Here is a 22259-nt window from a genome sequence, read left to right as displayed (position 1 = left end):
AGCCAGGCCCCCGGCTGGCAGGGGCTGGTGGACAGAACCCCAGACTGGCAGCAGGTTGAACAGCTCAGTGCGCTGCCGATCTAGGGTTCCGTCTGCCACCCGCTCTGCCAGTCTGGGGTCCCGGTGGCCGGCACCGCTCCTCCTGCTGCCGGCCTGGATGGACGGAACCCCGGGCCAGCAGCGGGCTGAGTGGGGCTGGCAGCTGGGACCCCGCCTGGCAGGGGCCGGCGGACAAAACCCCACACCGGCAGCGCGGGCGGCAGACAGAACCCCAGACTGGCAGTGGGCTGAGTCGCTCAGCCCGCTGCCAGTCTGGGGTTCCGTCTGTCAGCCCCTGCCAGCTGGGGTCCCGGCCGCTGGCCCCGGGTTCCGTCCATCCAGGCTGGCAATGGGCTGAGCGGGGCCGGTGGCCGGGACCCTGGCTAGCAGCAGAGTGCCACTAAAAATCAGCTTGCCGCCTTTGGTATGTGTGCCGCAGGTTGCCGACCCCTGTCCTAGAGGCTCTCGTCAAATAATTTAAAAATCCATTGATTTCTTAGCCCTTTTCTATACATTTCCCTTCAGTGTTTGACACTGAGCCCCTGCTCCTGCAGTGATCTCCAAACAGTATCACACTGGTATGTAGGAACCACAAATTGGCAGGATCATGTTACTTGCTAGTACAATGGGGCTCTCAGCCCTGTTTGGGTTCCCTCGGTGTTGCTGGAACAGAAATCCTCAATAGGAAGTGAAATCAGCCTATTTGGTTTCTCTGTCGAAGCCGGGTGAAAGATACACAGTAAATAAACAGCACAAATAACAAGAGGTAAATTATCATTTTGAAAAACCTTGTCTCTAAGAAAAAGGTGTTACGGAAGGAATTGTTTTTAAATGTGTTCTCATTTGAAAATGTCTTCTTAAAAATATTCACACTGTTCTTTTTTTTAAAAATCACACATTAAACACCCTCTCCCCTTAGGCTACTAATGACACCTCTAATTATTAAGAAGGGGGGAAAAGTTTTAAAACTTTTACTCAGTTTACTTTGGGCTGTATAAGCCAATGAAATCTGGTTCTTAAAGCTGCAGTGTTTGGACAACAAACAGCAGGGGAACTGCTTTAACAAACATTTCCACTGGAATTTTATGTATCTCTTTTTATAGCTCAGGAAATATTTGCTTTTAGACTTTAGGTTTTGGAAAAGATGCTTTTTGAAATACAAATCTAACCATTGGGCCAAATATGAGTTGATGTGTCTCTTTAAACACACTTCAAAGTTTGATCATTGTGACTGGATATGTAAATAAATGAACTGGTGCATATAACAATCTCTGATCAGAGTGTCAGATTTACACAGATCTAGCCAAATTCATCCCTGATGTAACTTCAGTGAAGAGAATGGAATTAAGCCAGGAATGGATGTGCCTTTCATATTCCTGAGATTTGAATTTAAATGGATCCAGCACACATCTCTTTGGCATCTGATCATCATAGCAAACTGAAAACAAAACCTAGGAGCGGCAGGTAATGTATTCCTAACAAACAACGTGCTGTTGGCCATCCCTGGGCCCTGCCACACAGATCCCACCCAGTGGCATGCCCGCTCGGGAGGGACATGCTTGATTAAATACATGTCTCGCAACATGCACCGAAGGTCCCCAAATTTGGGAGCAGACAGATCCAGAGCAGATGACCCTCCGTTGAGAATCCCTGGCTACAAGTGCTTATGCGTTCAATGCTGGAATCTGACAACAAGAGGGCCCCAGGCCACTGGGGTGAAAAGAAATTCACTCGGGAAAAGAATTAAAGCCCCTTTATGGGAGCAAACTCCAAGTTATAGCTTACAGAGCAACAGTTACTCTATCACGTTACTTCTACCCATTAAACGTATGGCGTGTGCAAGGACGGACAAACAAACTCTATGTGTGCACAAGGGATGCAACGTACATCTGTTGGGACAACCAGAGCCAGAATAAACCAGGCCTCACCTATTCAATCCCCACCCCTCCAGCTTTGGAGGGTGGGAGACACTTCAGAGAGACAGAAACGAAAAGATCCCACCCGCATCGCCAGCTCCAAAGCGGTGACTACCTTTGGATTCTCTCGCTTTCACAGCAGAAAGGTCAATACAAGAAACCTCTATCCCCCAGTCCATCACTTCAGGAACTGAATTACAGCCAAGTGTTCTGGGCACAGAATCAGCTGCCATCTCTCTCTGTCTGTCGCTCCCTTTCACCGTCTCCCCTCGCACACGCGTCCCCTCGGGGAGATCTGTCGCAACGGCCGAGGCAGTGATAGCATCACCGCCCACGCAGGAGGGGAGGGGAGGTAAAGCTGGGGCCTCCTAACTAGAGTTAGGAACAGTTCACCGCCACAGCTGAGCAAGAGGCACGTCTTATACACACCAGCCAGTCTGTCCTTCTGGCCCCCATGGAGCCAGGGGAGAGGCAGTGCTCAGAAATACGGAGTCGTGAAATTAAGAACTTGGCCGTGGTCTTTAAACAGCCGCAGGAATTCAGGGATTCCTCCTGCTCCATCAGCTTCTGCAGGGTCTTTCAGCATGGCTCTGTCCCACGTTGCACCCTTTGATGGGTGGGCTCGCTGATGAGCAGTGGCGCCAAGCTAACCTTTCATCGGGGACAGCTCTGGCACCAACAAGTGTGCCATTTAACCCGGAGAGGTAAGGGCCCGATCCTGCATGCTGCTGAGCACCCGCACCTCATTTGACTTTAAGTGGAGCGTGGGAGGCAGCCTGGCACCTTTCAGGATCAGGGCCTGATTTCTATGTGATTTCTACTGTACAAACTTCAGCCAGCGTAGCCCGTAGACATGATGCTCGGTTATGTTCTATAGAAATGTGTTGACATGTAAATAGGCCCAAAAATCTAGTTCCTAACGATAGGCTTGACAATAGCTGGAGTGAAGCGAAGTGAGACAATTCAGAGGCCAGTTTCAGATAAGTTCAGCCATAACCCCAGGGCCTGTCATAAACATGTTTTGGTCCTTGCTGGTTTTTTTACAAGTGTTTTGGAAAGCGCTATCTGTATTGGGCTGGCATTTACTGGGCTGGCATTTATGCAGATGTTAATTAGGACGGTGCTCAATGTTAAATAGCCAGTGAGGAAGTAGCAATATTTAAGGATGGCAGCGGAAATACAGATATGGTAAAAGGTGGATTTAATGTTAACTCATGGGGGGCATGAGTAGAATTGATTATGCAAAGGGTAGCACGCTGATTTGAGATAGGCATGCCTGGCCACCATCACAGTACTGTTAGAGAAAGGGCTGTCCTCACTTTCCATCCAGGGACTGATCACCCCTGGGTGCACTGTTCATCTCAGAGTGGGAGTATCAAGCCAGTGTGTGGGGATGCTGTGATGCTTGTTCACTTTATTTTATTTTAAATAAAGTCTTTAATTTTATCACTCGTCATGTCAGCCTCAGTCCTTCGCTAAATTTAACAGGAGTACTTGTGGCACCTTAGAGACTAACAAATTTATTAGAGCATAAGCTTTTGTGGGCTACAGCCCACTTCATCGGATGCGTAGAATGGAACATATAGTAAGATATACACACACACACACACACACACATATATATAAAAGCCTCTCACAGTTTGTATGGTAACTTCCAACTTATCTGTGTGTGTGTGTGTGTGTGTATATATATATCTTACTATACGTTCCATTCTATGCATCTGCTGAAGTGGGCTGTAGCCCACAAAAGCTTATGCTCTAATAAATTTGTTAGTCTCTAAGATGCCACAAGTACTCCTGTTCTTTTTGCAGATACGGACTAATATGGCCGCAAATTTAGTTATCTGGAACCGCCTAGAGGCTCAGATGCTAAAGAATTCCAGTTGGATTCATCCCTTATCTTTGAACTATGAACACATAAATCAAGGGTTATTCATGGGCCCTGAAGGAAAAACTCCAAGAGCAGAAGGAACCTGCTCTGTGTTGGCTTCCAAACTACCTCTCTGGAGGAGGTTTTTGTGTTAACCAGCTGCAGAGACACCTCATGCCCCCACTTCTTTAGGTGCTGATGGAAGGTGCTGGATTAGCAGTCCTGGAAAGCCAAGGCCCCTCTCCCTATAGCACTGATGGCAACAGCCTGCTTTTCCCTCACTGCCCCTGCCCCTCAGCTGTGCTTCTTGCTCCCTGGCTGAGACCGCCAGCTAGGCAGCCAATTGCAGCGATGGTGTTGGGAGGTGGACACTTGCCCATTAGGAATTGGCCTGAGACCATGAATCCGATTTCACCTGGGCCACTCAACAGCCTTCGTATGTCTTGATCGCTGCTAATCTAGGCTGGATTTGTGCCAGTGACCTAGAACTGAGAGGCTCATTTCTATTAATAGCCCTGAGCTAGGCACCGTGCCCTTCCCCCTCCCAGCAAGCATGCAGTTCGCAAAAGAACGAGACCGGGACCGTGACAGATCCTAGGGAACCATTGTGAAAGGGAGAGACCTGGGATTAGCACCCTGTATGGATGGCTATGTGGGACACCCCCTCTGGGAGGAGAATTTGCTGACACTGGCAAAAGGCAGCTGCTGACCTCTCCCTTTCCAGCCTCGTCATACAATGGATGTCATACAAAATTAGACCCTGAGGGAGATAAGATAGGCGAAAGCCCAGAAGAATTAAGTGAAGGCAACGCTCCTCAATGTCACAACTAGTGTGTAGTTTAGTGCACCAGACAAGCCCACTTAGACACATGGAGGCTTCCAGTGGGCCCCAGCCTCTCGAGATGGCATCAATGTATGTGGTGTCCAGCTGGGAAAGCAAAGGTGCTTGGAGAATAGCCTTGCGGGGCAGAGGAAGGTAGCCAAGTGCGGTGCTAGCCCAACAAATTTTGCTGTAATCTGCACAATCATTCAGCCCATCTGCAGTCGCTAGGTAAATACTGCACTGCCCTGGGTAGATTAGCAATTGCAAGTGTTACAACTTTCTAGAGAGTGTCTGAGGCTCCGTTTGGAGGCTCACACTACGGGTAGTTGATAAGACTCAAGAAGAGGATGAGGAGCTGCATTTCCCAGGCCCGAGAGGGGCAGGAAGGTGGCTGGAAGATCAGGCAGCAGCCCTTTTTCCAGAGGCTCTCACAGAGGTTTTAATGGTCATGAGATCATGGGGGTTACTTTAGCCCCCCTGAGTCATGTGGAAATGGGGACTTTGTCCCAGGACAAGCTGTCAGCAGAGCTCACTGCTGCTTGCTCTCTATGCTTCTAGAATACCTGTTGTCCGAGTGGATCCCAAAGCATTTGACACCCATGAATGAGGCGATTGTCCAGGCACATATATTGAACACGGGCCCAAGCTGCAAAGTTTGGATCCAGATCCAAACTATTCCAGAAAATAGCACTGACTCCCTCAGGCCAACGCTTTGAGCAGCAGTCTCTGTGCTATACAATGTGAAATCTGGATCGCCGAGATAAGATTCGTCCCCTTACCCCAGCCCCTGTGTACCTAAGTAGATGCAACACAACTTTGAATCAAGCAGGGGCGAGAGAAGGGGAGAGGAGTTGTTTTTCTACCTCTCCAGTTCCCTACAGAGGAAACCAGCATCACTTTAAACATACCCCTGGTGCTGGATGCAAAGCAGCAAGCGATGGAAGCCTAATAAGTAGGAACAAGAGAACAAGGCAAATTGACACCCACAGCCCACTCATCTCCTGGGCACACTGGCTAGGCTGGTCAGACTGGTTTGGGGCCAGGAGAGGACAAGGCTGAGGCTCACCCATTGGGTGTTACACCTCTTTCTAGCCCTTCCTCTTTCTCCCCTGCGCCCTGGGGAACCCAGAAAATGGGCCCACCCAGTAAAAGCGGTGGGGGTGGGGCTTGCACCTGTCTGTTCCCTCAGTCCCCCCCCCGACGCGCCACCTGCCAGGCAGACGCGGAGCTGAGTTGCCAAGCGACACACTGCGGGCTCTGCTCGTTCATCAGGCCGGGGCCCCACTTCCCAAGCCCCGCGAGGCCCCTGTCTAGGCAGGCCCAGCTGCTCGGGCGCCCTGCACCACCCGCCCGGGCGCAGGGCAGGCAAAGCCCAGCGGGACGCGTGCTAGAACCAAGGGGGAGAGTTGGGGGGGAAGCCAACTTCCGAAAGGGGCGCTGGAGCAGCCGGCAAAGCCCTGGGGCCTGCAGGGGCGGGGGAAAGCCCCCGAGTGCAACTTCATTTACTTTTGCTCGACTTTTGGGTCGAGTTCACAAGCGATAAACCGGGGGGAGGAGGGCCTTTCCCCCACAGAAAGCCGCGCAGAGAGCAGCGATCGCTCATACTCCGCACGCCCAGGGAAGCCGGGGTCCCTAGAAAGTGGGGGGTGACTCTGCCCCCGCCCTTGCTCTCCTTCCCCAGGCGCTTACCTTCCTGCCGGGGTATCCTGGGCGCAGCCAGCTCCCGAATCTTCCCAGCCCACGTCTCCGCCAGCTTCAGGTTGTCCTCCGCCTCCTGGGCCACGCACACGCGGAACGTCCTGGCGAGGCGCTGCCTGGAGGGCGAGGCGTCCCACCAGCCCTTGCGGAAGGGGTAGCAGAAGACGGAGAAGTAGGCGGCCGGCCCCGGCTGGGGCTCCCGGCCGGCGACGCAGCCGATGCAGTCCGCCAGGTCCAGCGCGGCGCTCGGGCCGGCCGGCGCGGAGCCGACCCGCTGCATGCGCAGCTCCCGGCCGCGCGTGAGGCTCAGCGCGTAGCTCGCCTTGGGAGCGGCGCCCAGCAGGGCGAACTCCCCGTGGAGCAAAACTTCGGCGGAGTCGCTCGGCGGGGGGCTCGCCCCGGGGCCCGGCTGCGCGCCCTCCATCGCCGGCTCATTTAGCGGCCGGTCCAGCGGCACCTGACGGGGCAGAGAGAGAGAGCGAGAGGCACTCGCAGGGACGGCCCCTGCTGCTGGAGCGCGGCTCTGACAGCGGCATGAATGGCTCCGCGCGCCCTGCTCTCTGCTGACACCCGGCGGCGTCTCTGGTTTCATTCACAAAGAACTGGGGGCCCCGCCGCGGAGGGACCATTTACCAGGCGTGGAACTGAGTCCCAGCAGCTGCTTGGACCAGCGCCACCAACAGCCTCATAAGCTGCCTCTGCAGACGGGTGGAGCAGGTGCGATCTAGGGGGTGGAAGTGCAGGGCCGGGTGTCAGGAGAGCCGGGCTGCCTTCCTGCTTCTGATTTGCTGTGATACCCTGTTCAAGTGACTGCATTGCTCTGTGCCTCAGTTTCCCTCTATGTAAAATGGGGGAGAATATTATTTATTCATGTATTTGCGTTGCAGTAGCACCAAGGCGCCCCAGTCAGGGACCCCCATTGTGCGAGGCGCTGTACAAAAAGAGAAAAATCCCTGCCCTCCAAAAGCTTTCGGCAATACCTGCCTTTCTCAAGTACTATGAGAAAGTGCAGGGCACATTTTAAGACATTCAGCATGTGATGCATGTTTGCAGGCACTGGAAGGGAAAACTGAGGGCAGAAGTATGCAAGGCAGAAAAAGAAGAGCTGTGATGGATGATGGGGTGTCCTGGGTGGACCAAAAGGACTATTCATCCCCAAAGAAATTAGCAGGGGATCGTACAAAATGGCTGCAAACCTCCAGTAACGGAGATGCCACATAAAAAGATGAGAGTCTCACCTTTCTATAGACAAAGAGCAACCATAAAGGTTATGCTCTGTGGCTTTGATTTTACATTAAGGGGACCAACAGCAAAGTCTCGCTAGGAGAGAACACAGTGTGAGTGTCTCCTCTGCAGCCGTCTGCACTGCTCACAAAACAGTTGCCAGTCTCAGGGCAAGTCTACACCTAAAATGCTGCATCGATGCCTCTGCACTGATGCAGCTGAGGTGCGTTCATGAAGATGCTCTGAGCCGACTGGAGAGAGCTCTCCTGTCAGCGTAGTTAATCCACCTCTCCCAGAGGCGGTAGCACCCCGTCGGCTGGAGAAGTTCTCCTGCCAACATAGCACTGTCTACACAGCAGGGAAGGTCAGTATAACTCTGTTGCTCAGAGGGGTGTGGCTTTTGCACACCCCGTGCAATGTGGTTATACTGATATAGGTCTGTAGTGTAGACCACATCTCAGGAGGCAGCGTCCTTAGTGATTTAAAGGTGCAGTACGCAGAAATATAGTCACAACAATGATGCCGCTAAAATCCCCACAAAGGCCTGGGGTTAGGAAGCATTGTACAAATGACATAGAATTATTGTCCTCTTCCTTGCCTGTGCAGTGCGTAGCACAACAGGGTTCTGGGCCAAGGGCTCCCAGGCACCACACAATACAAGTAATAAACAATAATGGTGATGTCAGAGACTAGGTCCTGCATGGATTGGTTGGTGCCCAAGAAATACCTAGGAAAGCAGGATGAGTGAGCCCCCCCAAATGGCTGTGGAACAATATGACCCTTTTGCCTTTCACTGGGTGTTCCTCGGCTGCTGGGCAAAGTTTTTGCTGTTTAGTTTTTGTGGGACTTGGCATTTTTTAATCAAGGAAGAGTTTGTGAATCAAGAGTGTGTGTAATCAAGTTTCGGGATTTGTGTGCCCTGAGAAAGGGAGCCTAAGTGACATGGTTGGCTGAGTTTGTGAGGCCTTACACTCAGTTCCAGGCCATTTCTCTCTTTTTTTTTTTTTTTTGTCTGTCTGTCTGACAATAACATTTGAATGCTGCATCCAATCACTTCCAAAATTTCAGGGCTTGTGCTAGGCATCGGTAGCCAGAACCCTACTGGTTTGGGGGATAATTGGTACATCAAAAGAGAGGAAAATGGGAGACACATGGAGCCACTGTCCTCTGTTAACACCCTCCAGCAGAACAATGCCCCTACTCACCCTCCCAAGAGAGTTTAACAGGTTGACACCCTGACTGACTGACAGAAGAGAAATAATAGCTCTTCCTGCTGGGAGAGGGGTGGGCCTCAGGCTTGGCCAGAAGGAGAGGAGGCTCTTCCAAGCCTGTTCCAGGTGAGGCAGAGACGGCACCACCCACCCACACCAGTCTGCAGGGGAAGAAAGGTACTTTGGCACACACAGGGCTACTGATGTGATGTGGATGATGGGGGACATTGGCTGGCGGGGGAGACAGAGCCCCTGGTATCATGGGGAAAATGGAGCAGCTATCAGGGAGGGGAAAGGTGGAGAGAGGCCCTGGTTTGGTGGAAAGAATGGGGATCCAGGGGAAAATGGGAGAACAGAGCCCCTGTCATGGTGGGGAGATTGGGTCCCTGGTGTGGGGGGAATGAGGGTGCACATAGCTCCCTGGCACGAGGGAGAGAAGAGGGGACCCTGGTGTGAGCAGGGGGGAAGAGGGGCACACAGAACCCCTGAGAGATTGGCAGCAGCTGCAGGGAGTCCTGCAAAGGGAGGGTGGCCCACCACGCAATGGGGGGATGCAAAGAGCCTCTGGTGTGTGCAGGGAGCTCCGCCAACACAGGCTGCGAAGTCTGCGACACCCCCAGGGTTAACAATACTGCTGCTGGAGGAGGCATCTCAGGCCGGACTTGGGATGTCTTGTCCAGCAGTGACTGAGTGGGGGGGGCTGGCTGAGCACGTCTGTTGCCAGGGAAGAGGAAAGCAGGACAGTCGAGGCAGCTGGAGCTTGTGAGGATCCTGAGCTGCTGCAGGTTGGTTAACAACCCGTGTCACTGAAGGGGGCGTGAAGAACACGGGGGAGTGCTGGGGTTGTTACTGAGGCAAAGGGCTTTCTCCCACCTGCATCTTCAAGCCTCCTGTTCCCCCGGCAGCTCCTTCCTTTCTATGCAGCTGCCTGTTTCCTTTTCCCTATAGAGCCCCTCTGTGGGCTTCCAGCACTTTCTGGACTGCAGTCTCTGGGGCCCCTCTGATTCTGATGTGCTTGCGCATCAAAACCCTGGTTTCAATGCAGTCCGTTGGGACCCCTGAAAAACCAGGACGTTCCTGGGGAAGCAGCGTCAGTGCCCAGAGGCCGGAGAGCTGTGGATTTCCCCCATGGAAACCCACCCCAAAGAGGGAGTGTGCTCAGCTGGTGCTGCTATTAACAATACAGGAGTCGTTTAGGACAGAGCAGGGACAGAGAGTTGGCACAGAAGACCTCGGTGATTGGGCAGGGGGGAGGAGGGGTAGTGGCTGACAGATTTAAAAAAAAACTGGAAAGAAGCAAACGTCCCTAAGCGGAGCCGTATGGGTGTGGCCCAGAGAACAGCGTGATGGGCTGGGATCCTGCAGCAAGAGGCTATGCCCCGATCCAGACTGGTAGAGCACAAGTGCCGGTGACCAGGGGAAATTAACCCAGGGCAAATGGAATGAAACCGGACGGAGGGAGTGACTGAAAAACGATCAGGACTAGTATGCTAATTGTCATCCCAGGGCACCCATCCCTCTAATTATTACCCAGAGGAGGAAGGAGAGAGATTGTCAGTTGGCCTGATTCTGATCTCGCCTACACCTGTAACTCCACTGGCTCTGTGGTGTAAACAGATGTGAGAAGAGAACCAGCCTCCAAGGAGTCTCTGTGTGAGGGCATTTCTGAGCTTAGAGTGAGGATATAGAGTAGGGTGCTCTGCCTCTGCTAAAGGGAACTCCCTGTATCGTGAGAGCAGTTTGGGCTTTAAAGGAAGAATGGACAGTGTTGTAAGACTGGTGACCACAGGGTATTTTACACTGCAGTGTAAGCCCACGGTTAGTGGGACTCCAGTCAGCTGCCCTGTGTTAGGGAACTCTGTGCTTGAGCGTCTACATTGTGTTTTAACCCTATGTTAAGACTTTTCTAACCTGTGCTTGAATGTAGGCCTCAGGCATCCACACTGGAGCGTGCAGACCAGCGGCCCTGGTGCCCCACCTCCACCCCAAATGTGGCCACTCTAGCCCGAGGACTGTGGTGCACTGTGGGAACACTTCACTGAGTGCTGTGCACGCTACAGGAAGTTGGAAGCAGCTGGCTTTGCAAAAGGCTTCATGGTTCGCTCTCCCTTGCAAACCCTAAGGCTCTAGAACCTGCGAAGTAGGAGGGCCCCGGTGCTCGGGCTGCAGTCCAAGCCCAGAAGTCTACATAGCAATGAAACAGCCCCACAAGCTCGAGTTTGCAGATGTCTAGTTGCTGTTTCGACATAGCCTAAGACTCCTATACCCAAGTCTCATTGTTAGTGAGCTCTCTCTCTTCCCTGCTCCCCAAGACCCAGATCCCAGGGGCATTACCTTTCTAAATACCTTTGTGGATATGGGCCTGAGTCCGTACGCGAGATGGATTCCAGCTAGCCCTGTGCCTCTGACCTTCTTTCAAGGTAACAAGTCCTACGTGCTCAACATGAAACTGCTCCAGTTTTATTTTGATCCTAATCTCTGGCTGCAGTTCCCACCAGTAAGATTTTCCAGCCTTCGCAGGCTATTTGATGTTAACAGATCCTCTGGCTTGTTACACTTGGGGAATTTTTCCCACTTTAAAAGTGGAGCAGGTTATGCTGTCTCACTGCTCTGGTAGGAAAATGTGCTTGGAGGTAGCTACATAAATATAGGAGAGACCCTCTCATTTGGAGGACTGTACTTTTCAAATAGCCTGTTTGGTGCCATCAGGCAAAGTACCAGCAAACTTAATAAACAAATAAACCAATCCAAGGTAAGATAAAGATAGGAAATCTCTCCTGCTGATCTTCCTCTGTCTGATGCTTTCATATGAGGGAATCTAGGCTAGTGATTAAGTGCAGACAACTGGGAACCATGGCTTCTGGGTTGCATTCTGCCCCGATTTTGAGCATGTCACTTAACCTACCCATCTGGTAAATAAGGGATAATGTACATCTCTGGGGAGTGTTGTCAGGCTGAAGTGTTTGTAAAATACTCTGAGATCCTCTGTAAAGTCTTAGCAGCATAAGCTCTTGAGAAAGGAAACATCCTAAGAATTGATTATGCAGAGAGACAAATTTTTTCTGATCCCTTAAAAATGACTGAACAGTTTTTTTGCTTCCTCTCAGGAAATTCTCCAAGCCTTACGGGAGGAAACGATGTAACCTTTATAAATATTTCCAGCAGGTGTTGCACTGTGATTGAGGGTGTTTACTTTGGTTTTGGTTTTTCTCTTATTACCATTTTACGTACATATTTCTGCAGCTATGGAATTCCCTGTTTCCTGTCTGTGCCGGTACTGTCCCTAAGTGTAGCCAGCTGACAGTTAAGTCTCTATTGAGTAGCCAGTTTGTTGTGTTCTGGCACCAGCTCCCTGTGTGGGGAAGAAGAAAATGTCATTAGTGACTTCACCATGTACCCTGTCTAAACAACTAAGCCTAAAGACTATTAGGTGCAGTACAAACTTTTTAGTGATCAGTTAGCAGCCTGGTGTGATTTAACCAGTTACTGTCATTGGGGTTGAACCAGGGTCCAAATCCATCCTCTAGTCTGGGTTGCTTCTACCCAGAACAAGATGAAATTTTTTGGCCAGAAACGTCAGCTTCTGGTCCCCCGAAACATTTTGTAAATTCATGTGGAATTCGCCAAATTCCACATGAATTTACAAAAAAAAAAAACTGGAAAAAATCTAAATGTTTCATTTTGACATTTTCGAAACAAGCTGTTTTGATATTTTGATCTGAAATTACTTTTTGTTTTGAAATTTACGTCCATTTTTTTGAGTTAAACTCAAAAACGAAACCAAACATTTTGTTTCAGGTCAAGCAAAATGTTCTGTTGGACCCGAAACAATTTTTTCCTCCATCTTCAATTTCCTGAAAAATCCAGGAAACAAACCTTGTTTTTGGTTGACCTGAAATGAGGTTGGTTTGTTTGGGCAGCAAACTGAAAATCAGTCATTCACACTGCTCTGCTCCGACCTGGAATTGCTTTAGGAAAGGGGGAGGGGACGGTCTTATGGCTAAAACACCAGACTGGGGATTTGGGTTCTGCCATTGACTGGTTTCTGCCATGTGACCATGGGCTGCCCTGTGCCTTACATTTCCCAATTGTAAAATGGGGTTAATAGCTTCCTCTAAGTATTAATATGAGTTTAAAGTTTAAAGTGACCTGCAAAGGGTTTTTAAAAACACGGAGCCTGTGACCTTTTTTTGCCGCTTTATAGGAAAGAAGTTGGAGGTCAGGCGGGCATGGGACGGGTTCGGAAAGGGACAGGCAAGGAGGAAAAGGAAGTAGGATGCAGCAAATCAGTGAGCCAGTGGAGGAGAAAATGGCCACACAGAGGCAAGAGAGGACGGGAGGCAGTAGCCAGTTTGCTGCAGTCAGGTGTCCCAGACAGTGAAGAAGGCTCAGCAATGTGAGGGAAACAGTTTATATGGGCATATAGACCTGATTCAAAAGTTAATTATTTTTATTCCTTAAGTGAGTTCCATCCTGATAAGCTTTTAAAGTAAGTTTTTTTTTTTCTATCCAGATGAAAACTCTCAAGAGAAGCTGTCTCAGTTATGTCTGCCTAGTTCCTAAATATAAAGATAATTAAACTGCCATTTGTGAGACGAGATTACTAAATTGTCTCATTTGTGAGACAACAATGACATCTGGTTATAAACTGTCCAACTTATTTTGAATTTTGCAGGTGAATTAATGTTGCGTGGCTGCTGGTTGCTAAAACAACGAGGAGTCCTTGTGACACCTTAGAGACTAATAAATGTATTTGGGCATAAGCTTTCATGGGCTAAAACCCACTTCATCAGATGCATGGAGTGAAAAATACAGTAGGCAGGTATAAATATACAGCACATGAAAAGATGGGAGTTGCCTTACCAGTGGGGAGTCCAGTGCTAACAAGGTCAATTCAATCAGGGTGGATGTGGCCTATTTCCAACAGTTGACAAGAAGGGGTGAATATCAACAGAGGGATATTGCTAAAGTCTTTTAAATCTGTTATTTTTCTAGGATTTGCGTTACATTTGGGGTAAGCTGGTGATATAATGTCATCTTGAGACCTTTACACGTAGGCAAGCCCATGCCAGCTTCCTTAACAGTGATCTCTGTTCTGCATTTTTGATATTTTGGGGGAGAGTTCGCAAATGTATCGTCTCAGTGTGCATACATCCAATACTATATTTAGTAACTGCTGGCTTAAGCAGGATTTTTCCAAGGTGATGCTAGCTAGTGATGATTTAATTGGACCCTGATTGGACCAAGTTGCCTGGTTCCAAGGTAGACCTCACACCTGACTTGTCTGAAGGCCAAGGAAGGCGCTGAAAGGCAGAGTGACCAAAGCTTGCAAACCATAAGAGTCGAGGGTGAGGCTGAAAAGCCTTTGGGGTCAACGAGCCCCCTTTGGGACGCTTGACCCTAGAACCCTAAGGCTGATCGCTTCTGGGCAGAAAGTCATGACATCCATGAAAGGGCCACGCCAGCCTTTGACCAGTCTCCCGGTACCCAAGATAGCCAGCTAGTGAGAAGGGCTGTGTCAGCAACATCACCAGCTGGCTCTTTGATTGCAGTCCTAGCTCCTAGTGTGTGCAAGCGCGGAAGATTGCGAAAGCTGAAGCGTTTGCAAACCCTCCCTCCCCGCTTAGCTTAAGTATCTTATTTTTCCTTTTCTTGTTTTTTAAATGTGTATCTTTTGTTTTTATTAGCTGCCTTTTTACTCCCTAATTGTTCGAAAGTTTGGTTGTGAGTGAGCTCCTGTAGAGTCTCCAAGGAGAAGGTTTCAGAAAGAAGGTGCGCCCGAGTTTAAAGAGCCCTGAACCATCTGACAAAGCTACGCAGGAAAGTGTGCTCAGTGTTCTAACAGTCCTAAGAAACTCAGACTGTCTCATGCACATTTTGGTCTGTAAGAGCTGCCCACACTCTGCTTCTCCGAGTTCTTTAGGGCCTGTATTGTGACATCTCTGTTCGTGGGCGGGGGAGAAGGGTTAGCCACCACAGAGGAATTGAAATTGAGGGAGGCAGCTTTGTAATTGGCTGGGAGGTTGTGGTACAGAGAGTGAACAATCATTTGGTTTCGGTATCAAAATACTTAACCAGCTCCAAATGGCAGATTGGACTGACTTGGGTAAACATATTTAATTGGGGGTTACTAACAAGTGGGCGGCCACCTCCTTAAATTGCTTCTTAGGAGCTGTAAGGGTTCTATTCGACATAGGTTCTTACACGGCGCCCATCACCGTGGTGTCTGAGCGCCTGCCGGTAGTGCGTTAAGCAATGGGACTAATGTCTGTCACAAGTTTGTTGTTCTGAATTGATGATTATTTGTATTGATTTAATTCCAACCCAGTATGCTGCTAACGTGTGGAATTGACCTTGATTCATTAGCTCTGTTGTTTTAGTCTTCATTTAGTATTGTGAACAGTATCTTAGCTTGGGTGAAAAGTTCTCGAGTTTATTTTCATTTAATAGCTTTAATAAAACATGTTTCTTTCACTACGTACCATGGGCTCAGGATCCTTGAGGAGCCGGGGGGGTATTAGCCAGTCAACCAAAAAGCCCAACCAGCCTCCATTGGTTACTCTTTGGCTCTCCCAGGCCCTTACTTCCTTAGCAAGACAGCAACAGCAGACTTCCCCATGCCAGGGCAAACCACATAGGGCACCTTTTCCTCACTGCCCTAGACTGTGAGAGCGCACCAGGCCACCCCCATGGCATGCCACCTGGGAACAACATCAACTCTTTCTGGGCCCAGTCCTGCCAAGTCTTTCTGGGCCCAGCTGAGTGCCCTCAGGAGAGCTGCTCAGAGCTTTGCTGCAGGTACTTGGTGCCTTGCAGCCTTGGGCCCACAACTCTCTGCTGCTTTGCACCTGTTTGCTATCATGCTGCCCTGTGCAAAGTGGGTGTAAAATGCTTCTGCTGGTGTGAGTGAGCAGAAAATTCTGACCTGCTTGTGCATCATGCTTTCTTTGCTCCAGGGTAAATAGCGATGCATACTGCAAGGCAGCACAGAACCTGGCCCATGGTCTTCTCCTCCCTGCCAACTGAATAGAGCAGTGGAAGGAGATAAACAATTAACTAATCCCTTCTGGAATACAGCACCTCCACTGGGATCATTGCTGCATTCCTGACAGACAGAGCCCAGCTAGGTTCCACTTTAGGCTGGGAAGATTAGCTACCTTTGATGCCATTGTATCTACTAGGGCTCCCCCTTAACCCAAGGCACAATGGTGGTTGTCCTGCTGGTACGGAATGGGGTCAGAGGAGCGGACTGCAAGTAGCAGTGAGTGGTCAACCCCTGGCTCCTCTAGTGGGGGCCTTCCCACGCTGTGCAGCAGCAGACATTGATCTCAGTGGATCCTCTCCACACCAGTGTGATAACCCTTTTAAATGCAGATTGAGGTGGGGAGCTGGGGGAAAGCCGTGGTTCTGGCCACGGTCACATCGGGGCAGGATTTTCTATTGCAGACACCACCTTAGAAGAGCAAAAGTCCATTGAAGTGCACTGAATCGTGCTGGGGTTTTCACTGCCATCACTACCTGTGAAATTTCTCTGTAGTTTCACTGTAAAGACCCATTGGAAGGAATGGTGCTCTAATGTGATATGTGTGCTTGCCCTCTCGTGGGCAGGCCAGGTAGAGGATAAGGGTCTTACTACTTTTGACTGAGGGAGATAGAGCTCTCTTCTAGCTCAAGTGACAGGCTGGTGGTTTGGGAACTGCAGGACCCAGCTCCTCCAAAAGCGTAGGTTTATACAGCTGTTGTGTCTTATCTGCTGTGTGTGGTATATGTAAATGTAAGACATTGCATAGGGGAGGGAGTTTGCAAAGGCCAGAAATTATTTCCATAATAAACTCTGTCTAGATTCTTTCAGTGGTAGCTCTCAAAGTGCTTTACAGAGGAGGTGAAGCGTCCTTTCCATTTTGCAGATGGGAAAATGGAGGCAAAAGGGATGAAATGACTTGCCCAAAGTCATGCAAGAGGTCAGAGGTGGAATTTGACAGCTCCTTCCTCCCCAGTGTCTTCTAACCCCCAAATCCGGTGGATAGGACACTGACTGCACTGCCTGCTAGTGACAAACTGACCCCACCACGTGAAAGTGTTCCAAGGCGTGGGTATTGAATTCACAGTTCTCTAAAGGAGAGTGCAGGGGGGCATCTCTCGCTGAGAGGGCTTTGTACGGACTCCCCTTGCCACTGCCTTCACTCTTAACCCCTTAGCGTTCCAGATTGCTTAGACTGCTCTGACAAAATCTGTCCGCTGACGCATCTCGGCTCCTCTTGTGACTTGTGTCTCTCGCTATCCAGCTGGGTGCCAGATTGCTGGAGACAGTTGATTGTGCAATTGCACGCTGGAGCTTGGGGCAGGATTGCCCTAGAGAAGGAGGTGTGCATAGGGACAGGGTCCCTCGTGCAGCCTGCTTCAGCTTGAGATGAAACGTTTCCGTTGCCTCTGCTTTGAGCAGGGAACTGAGATCGCAAGCGCTGCCATCATCTTTTTCATGCTCTGTAGGTCTCTCAAGGTAGAGCCTAAACAATTTGAACTTTGCCTTGATGATTTGGTGGCTGGGGAGGGCTTGCGCGGCTGAGCAGGAAGCAGAAGCCAGCTGCAGTAGTGGAAACTTTCCAGCATAGATTGCAGCCCCCCACCAGAACTTTGCCCTCCCCCCGCAAAGCCTCATGCCCACCGGCAGGCCCCACTGATCAGCACCTCCCCCTCCTTCCCAGCGCCTACCACCTGCCTTGGATCAGCTGTTTCGTGGTGTCAGGAGGCGCTGGGGGGGAGGAGCAAGGGTGCAGCGTGCTGGGAGGAGGGGGCAGGGTTGGGAAGAGGCAGGGTGGAGTGGGGATGGGAAGAAGCAGGGTGGGGCCATGGGGGAAGGGGTGGAGTGGGGCAGGGCCTGGGCAGAACCCGGGGGACACCCCCTGGCAGATTAGAAACTCGGCACCTATCAGAAGAATAGTCTTGTGACTAAGACACAAGGCCTGGAATCAGGACACTTGAGCTCTATTGCTGACTCTGCCACTGATCTGCTGTGTGACCTTGGTCAACTCACTTTGCTGCTCTGTCGCCAGTTCTTCCATCTGTCCAAGAAGGGATGATAGCTCCCTGGAGAAGTGTGAGGTCACTATGGTGAAAAGTGTCATTGTGCTACCCATAGACAATATATAAAATAACTAGTCCATTTTGAATGTGCATAGGGACAGGCAGGGGACAAGGGGCAAGTCCCAGGGTTGGAGTGTGCGTGTCCCGATCAGAGACAGTCCTCGGAAGCAGAGATGAATGGGAACACTTCTCTGGCTCCCTACATTGAAGCCAGGTTCTGCAGCTGCAACTGTAAATCCCACCCTGCTTTAAGTCATGTCCCGGACACACCCCGCCTAGCAGATTAATTCATTGTGGCTTTGACATTCTCCAGAGCATGAAGCCCAGAACAGGACACCAGAAGTGCCGGTAGCTATAGAAAGCCTAGCTGGTTCTTCCTGGTTAACGAGTTACTCAGGAATCTTTGTGGGGTCAGTCTCAAACCATGGAAATACTACAACTCCACGTTCCAAAGCCCAGGCACGTCTGTTTTGTCTTTGGTAACCGACCTCACACACTCTCATTCACTCATAGGACCCTGCTTATTAGCCACTGTGGCTCACCCCACACGTCAAACGAATGAATAAACCTTGTAGTCAGAGGCCAGAGCTGCTAAGCCCACATGATCCCTAGAGACATTTTCCTTATGCAAAACAGAAACTTTCTATAGAGACGTTGCATGTGATTTTCCTGTAACTGTTTCCTTTTATGGTACAAATCGAGAGCTGAACTGTACGTATACTTCAGGGCTGAGTCAGAGAGCAAAGATCTCCAGCAGCACGAACCACCTGGCTTTCCCAGGGTTTGTTGGTTCCAAGCATATGTTTTGTATGGCCCAGTTCTTGCAAACCTGAATACTGCTGCAGTGTTTCCAGTGGAAATTTAACAGCAATGCCCCACTTGTAACCCAAAGGAAGAGACAGACCCAGGTGACTACCAGTCTAGGTGCTGGTGTGGGTGGAGGCTGGTGGGTGTAAGTGATGCCTTTCTTCTCTTTTGTTTCACATGGGTCCTTTGCACTCGGTTTTGCATTTTAGGGTCAAACGACAAATTCTGTGTGACACTCAGCCACACGCACTAAGCCTGGTCTGTTCGCAGTGTGACCTATAACTCAGGCCAACCTTGTTCAAAGCATGACCTGGATCTGCTGAAAGGGGTGAGGAGCTGCTTACAGGGTGAACCTGGCCTGCGTTTCATGAGCGATTCCAGATCCAGGGATCTGGATAAAGTGCCTGCCCTCCCCACCAGGAGAAGCACAAAAGAACCAGCGGCATCTAGGTACAAAGCCGTCCCCATACACAGAATAAAAAAGTAAACCCTACAGTCAAACTCTTACTGACTTCACTGGGAATTTAACTTGGGCCAGCAGGGCACAATTTGACCCATTGAAAAGTATTAAGAGGTGTGGGGTTACAGGAAACTACTCTGCAAGATTCGTTGACGTGAAATTCAATGAAAGAGGCTTTTCCCCCCCTCTGTGAACTCCTTAATATTCTAAAAATCCCCAAACTCCCCCAACCAGCATGTGTCTGTTCAGTAAATAATTCCACCCCCAACCAGTCAGCGACACAGAACCCAGATAAGCCTCCTTCAAAGGAGCTAAACCTGCTTAAACCCAGTCCTGCTACCTGATCTCCCCCTCCTAATCCTGCTTGTCTGATAACGAAAGAATAAACTCTTGTGAATCTCAGCATTGCTTTCCATGCTGGTGGTGCTGAGGAGGAGGTCTCTGCATTGTACAAGGCAGGGAACTTGGAGAATAAATAACCTGCTAGGAAACAGAATCACTTCTTGAGTTGACCACAGAGGTAAACCATGATCATCCCAATTTCCAGAAAGAAAGGAATGAAGCTGATGTCCTCCCATTTTTTCCAGGGGGCAGCACAAAAGTGACTGACTCTATGAAATGCTCACATTGGCTTTCCCACCAGCTCAGCAGTGGGAACTCTAACGTAGGGGACCCAAGGATGTTTTAAAGCCACATCTCACCTGCTCAGAGCAAATCAGTACAACATGGTGCTTAAAATGCTGCCGGCTGCTGCCCCCTTGTTTATGCTAGGGCTCCTGGCTGTGAAAATGAAGCAGCAGTAGTAAGGGTGGGGAAATCTTAGCAAAGAAATCCCAGCGTAGACACAGCTGAAGGTCGTGCAGCCTCTCTGACCCAATTAGTGGCCCAGTGGAGCCTCCGCCCTGTACTGAGTCTGCTGTCACAGTGGTGCCAATTACTGCTCGTTACCATAATGGGCTCCTTGGCGTGATGTGGATGCCCCTCCCCTGGGGACTGAAACCACCAATTAATTTCACATAGAGCCTGATCCAAGTCCAATGGGAGTTAATGGGAGTCAGTTCATTGGCTTCATGGGACGGAGGATCCAGTCCCATCCAGAAAGGCACAAAGAAATGGTGATCTAGAGGTAAAATACAACCACAAATCTTGAAATAAACAACGGAAGGTTCTGAGTGTTTTAATTTCCAGTCTAGTGTTCCACTAACCCTTGCTCCCAGCAAACAAAAGGGGTATTTAGTCATCATGGCATTTGGATATATGAATCCAGATGGTCCAAACTGATCCAGGAAAATCTTCAGTTGGGGTGACATTAATCTCTGTCTGCAGTGGAAATAGCAAGGGCAGCGGTGTGAGGGAGAGGTCAGTGCCACCTTTCCTATGGGCAGCCCCTGTGAGATGTGCCGTGCCTGTGGTGGGTGCAGGCAGCTAATCTGAGGGCAAAGTCCAATGAGTCAGTTGGGAGCCAGCAAATCAGACAGTTAAATGAAGGAAGCTGTTGGTAGTAAAATGGCTGCCCTGTAACTGCTGCATGGGAGAGCCCTGGATCATCCCATGGCACTGTAAGTCCCTGTTGCTGTCTTTTCCCTATAAGAGTCTTGGAACGGTACCGGCCACAAAGGGTTGGGGAAAGCTGAGAAGGAGAAAATTCCCCTGAGAGGAGGAAGTTGTTCTGTTCCTTTGCTGCTCACTGTGACTACCATTACACAAGGCACTGGGGAGACCTCATCTGGACTCCTATGTGCAGTTCTGGTCTCTCATGTTTAAGAAAGATTAAATCAAACTGGAACAGGTGTAGCGAAGGGCTACTGGGATGATCCGAGGAACAGAAAACCTACCTTATGAGAGGAGACTCAAAGAGCTTGGCTTGTTTAGCCTAACCAAATGAAGGCTGAGGGCAGAGAATATTGCTCTTTATAAATTCATCAGCGGGACAGACACCAGGGAGAGAGAGGAGTTATTTAAGTTAAGCACCGATATGGACACAAGAACAAATGCATATAAACTGGTCATCAGCAAGTTTAGGCTCAACATTAGGCGAAGGTTTCTAACCATTAGAGGAGCGAAGTTCTGGATCAGCTTCCCAAGAGGAGCAGTGGGGGCAAAAAACCTCCGATGTGGGTCAGAATTGAACCAGCAATCTCTGGGGGAAAGTCTCCCAATCCTATAACCAAACTGCAGCTGTTTTAGCTGAACATTTCACCCAACAATGGGACCAAAGAGCCCTTGTGACAGGAGAGTCTATATTGGTTAGAGGCTTCTTCATTCATGAATCTTGGACTCAAGGGCCTACACAGGATCCACATGTGCTTAGGAGCTCTTCATCCTAAACTGCTGTTTGAAATGATCCTAAAGAAAACCTCCTGCTGGTGCCTACCAACCAGGGGAGTTTACAGCAGAGAAAGGCTTGCTTTAGTTTGTAACAGGAAAAAAAAAAAAGAGATCCATGGGGACAGACAGCCATATTTAAAATAAGATAAAAATCGGAGCCCATCTTAACCTATTTGTAAATAATTTGGTGGTGCGGGTGGTTTTTGTTTCCACAAGACTCAAAATGCCAAACAGTTTGGAAACTGGTGACAGAAATTTGCTCTTGACCAAGAATCAAAGGGCCAGATTCTGCAACCCTTACTCAAGGGAGTATCCTCTTTGATGTCAATGACACTGCTTGCCTTAGTGAGGGCTACTCAGCACGAGTAGGGGTTGCAGAAATTGGTCCAGCATGAAAAGACTATGATGATGCTGAACAAGCCTTAACTACAGTAACCCCATATCTGTACATCGTGTAAACAGTATTTGAGGGAATGGAGTGCCTCTGGTATAAAATGTATTTATAGGCACCAGGTGCTGAGGTGAATATAAATAGAGATGAGCTTTAATCACAAAGCTTGGATCTGAAACTGAATCGAAATTTCAACTTTTGCCTAGTTGGTTTGAGGTTGAGTGGTGGATCCAGTCTTGCAATCCAACGCCCTATAAAAATAAACCAGAGTTGCAGCATTTGGATCCTGAATGAAACTCCCTCAAAGTCCAGGGGATTGGGATCTCTGGTTCTAATTTGGGAATTGACCGATTCTGAAGGGAATGGCAACGAACCATTACTGTGCAGTGCTTGAAGATGAAGGTTTCC

At 49.7% G+C, this 22259-nt stretch overlaps 1 protein-coding gene across 1 annotated transcript in view; it reads right to left on the bottom strand.

Moving 5' to 3' along the window:
• The window catches only part of SPHK1 (sphingosine kinase 1), a 31371-nt gene extending 24523 nt beyond the window's left edge, over nucleotides 1-6848 (bottom strand). The window contains exon 1 of the mRNA XM_077834413.1: nucleotides 6338-6848. Coding sequence (XP_077690539.1) covers nucleotides 6338-6770 — 433 coding nt within the window. The 5' untranslated portion in view covers nucleotides 6771-6848. The remainder of the gene's footprint in view (nucleotides 1-6337) is intronic.
• Between the last annotated feature and the right edge of the window lie 15411 nt (nucleotides 6849-22259).

This window comes from Eretmochelys imbricata, chromosome 14 (genome assembly GCF_965152235.1).
Source record: "Eretmochelys imbricata isolate rEreImb1 chromosome 14, rEreImb1.hap1, whole genome shotgun sequence".
NCBI lineage: Eukaryota > Metazoa > Chordata > Testudines > Cheloniidae > Eretmochelys > Eretmochelys imbricata.
This window is presented reverse-complemented; position numbering and strand designations above follow the sequence as displayed.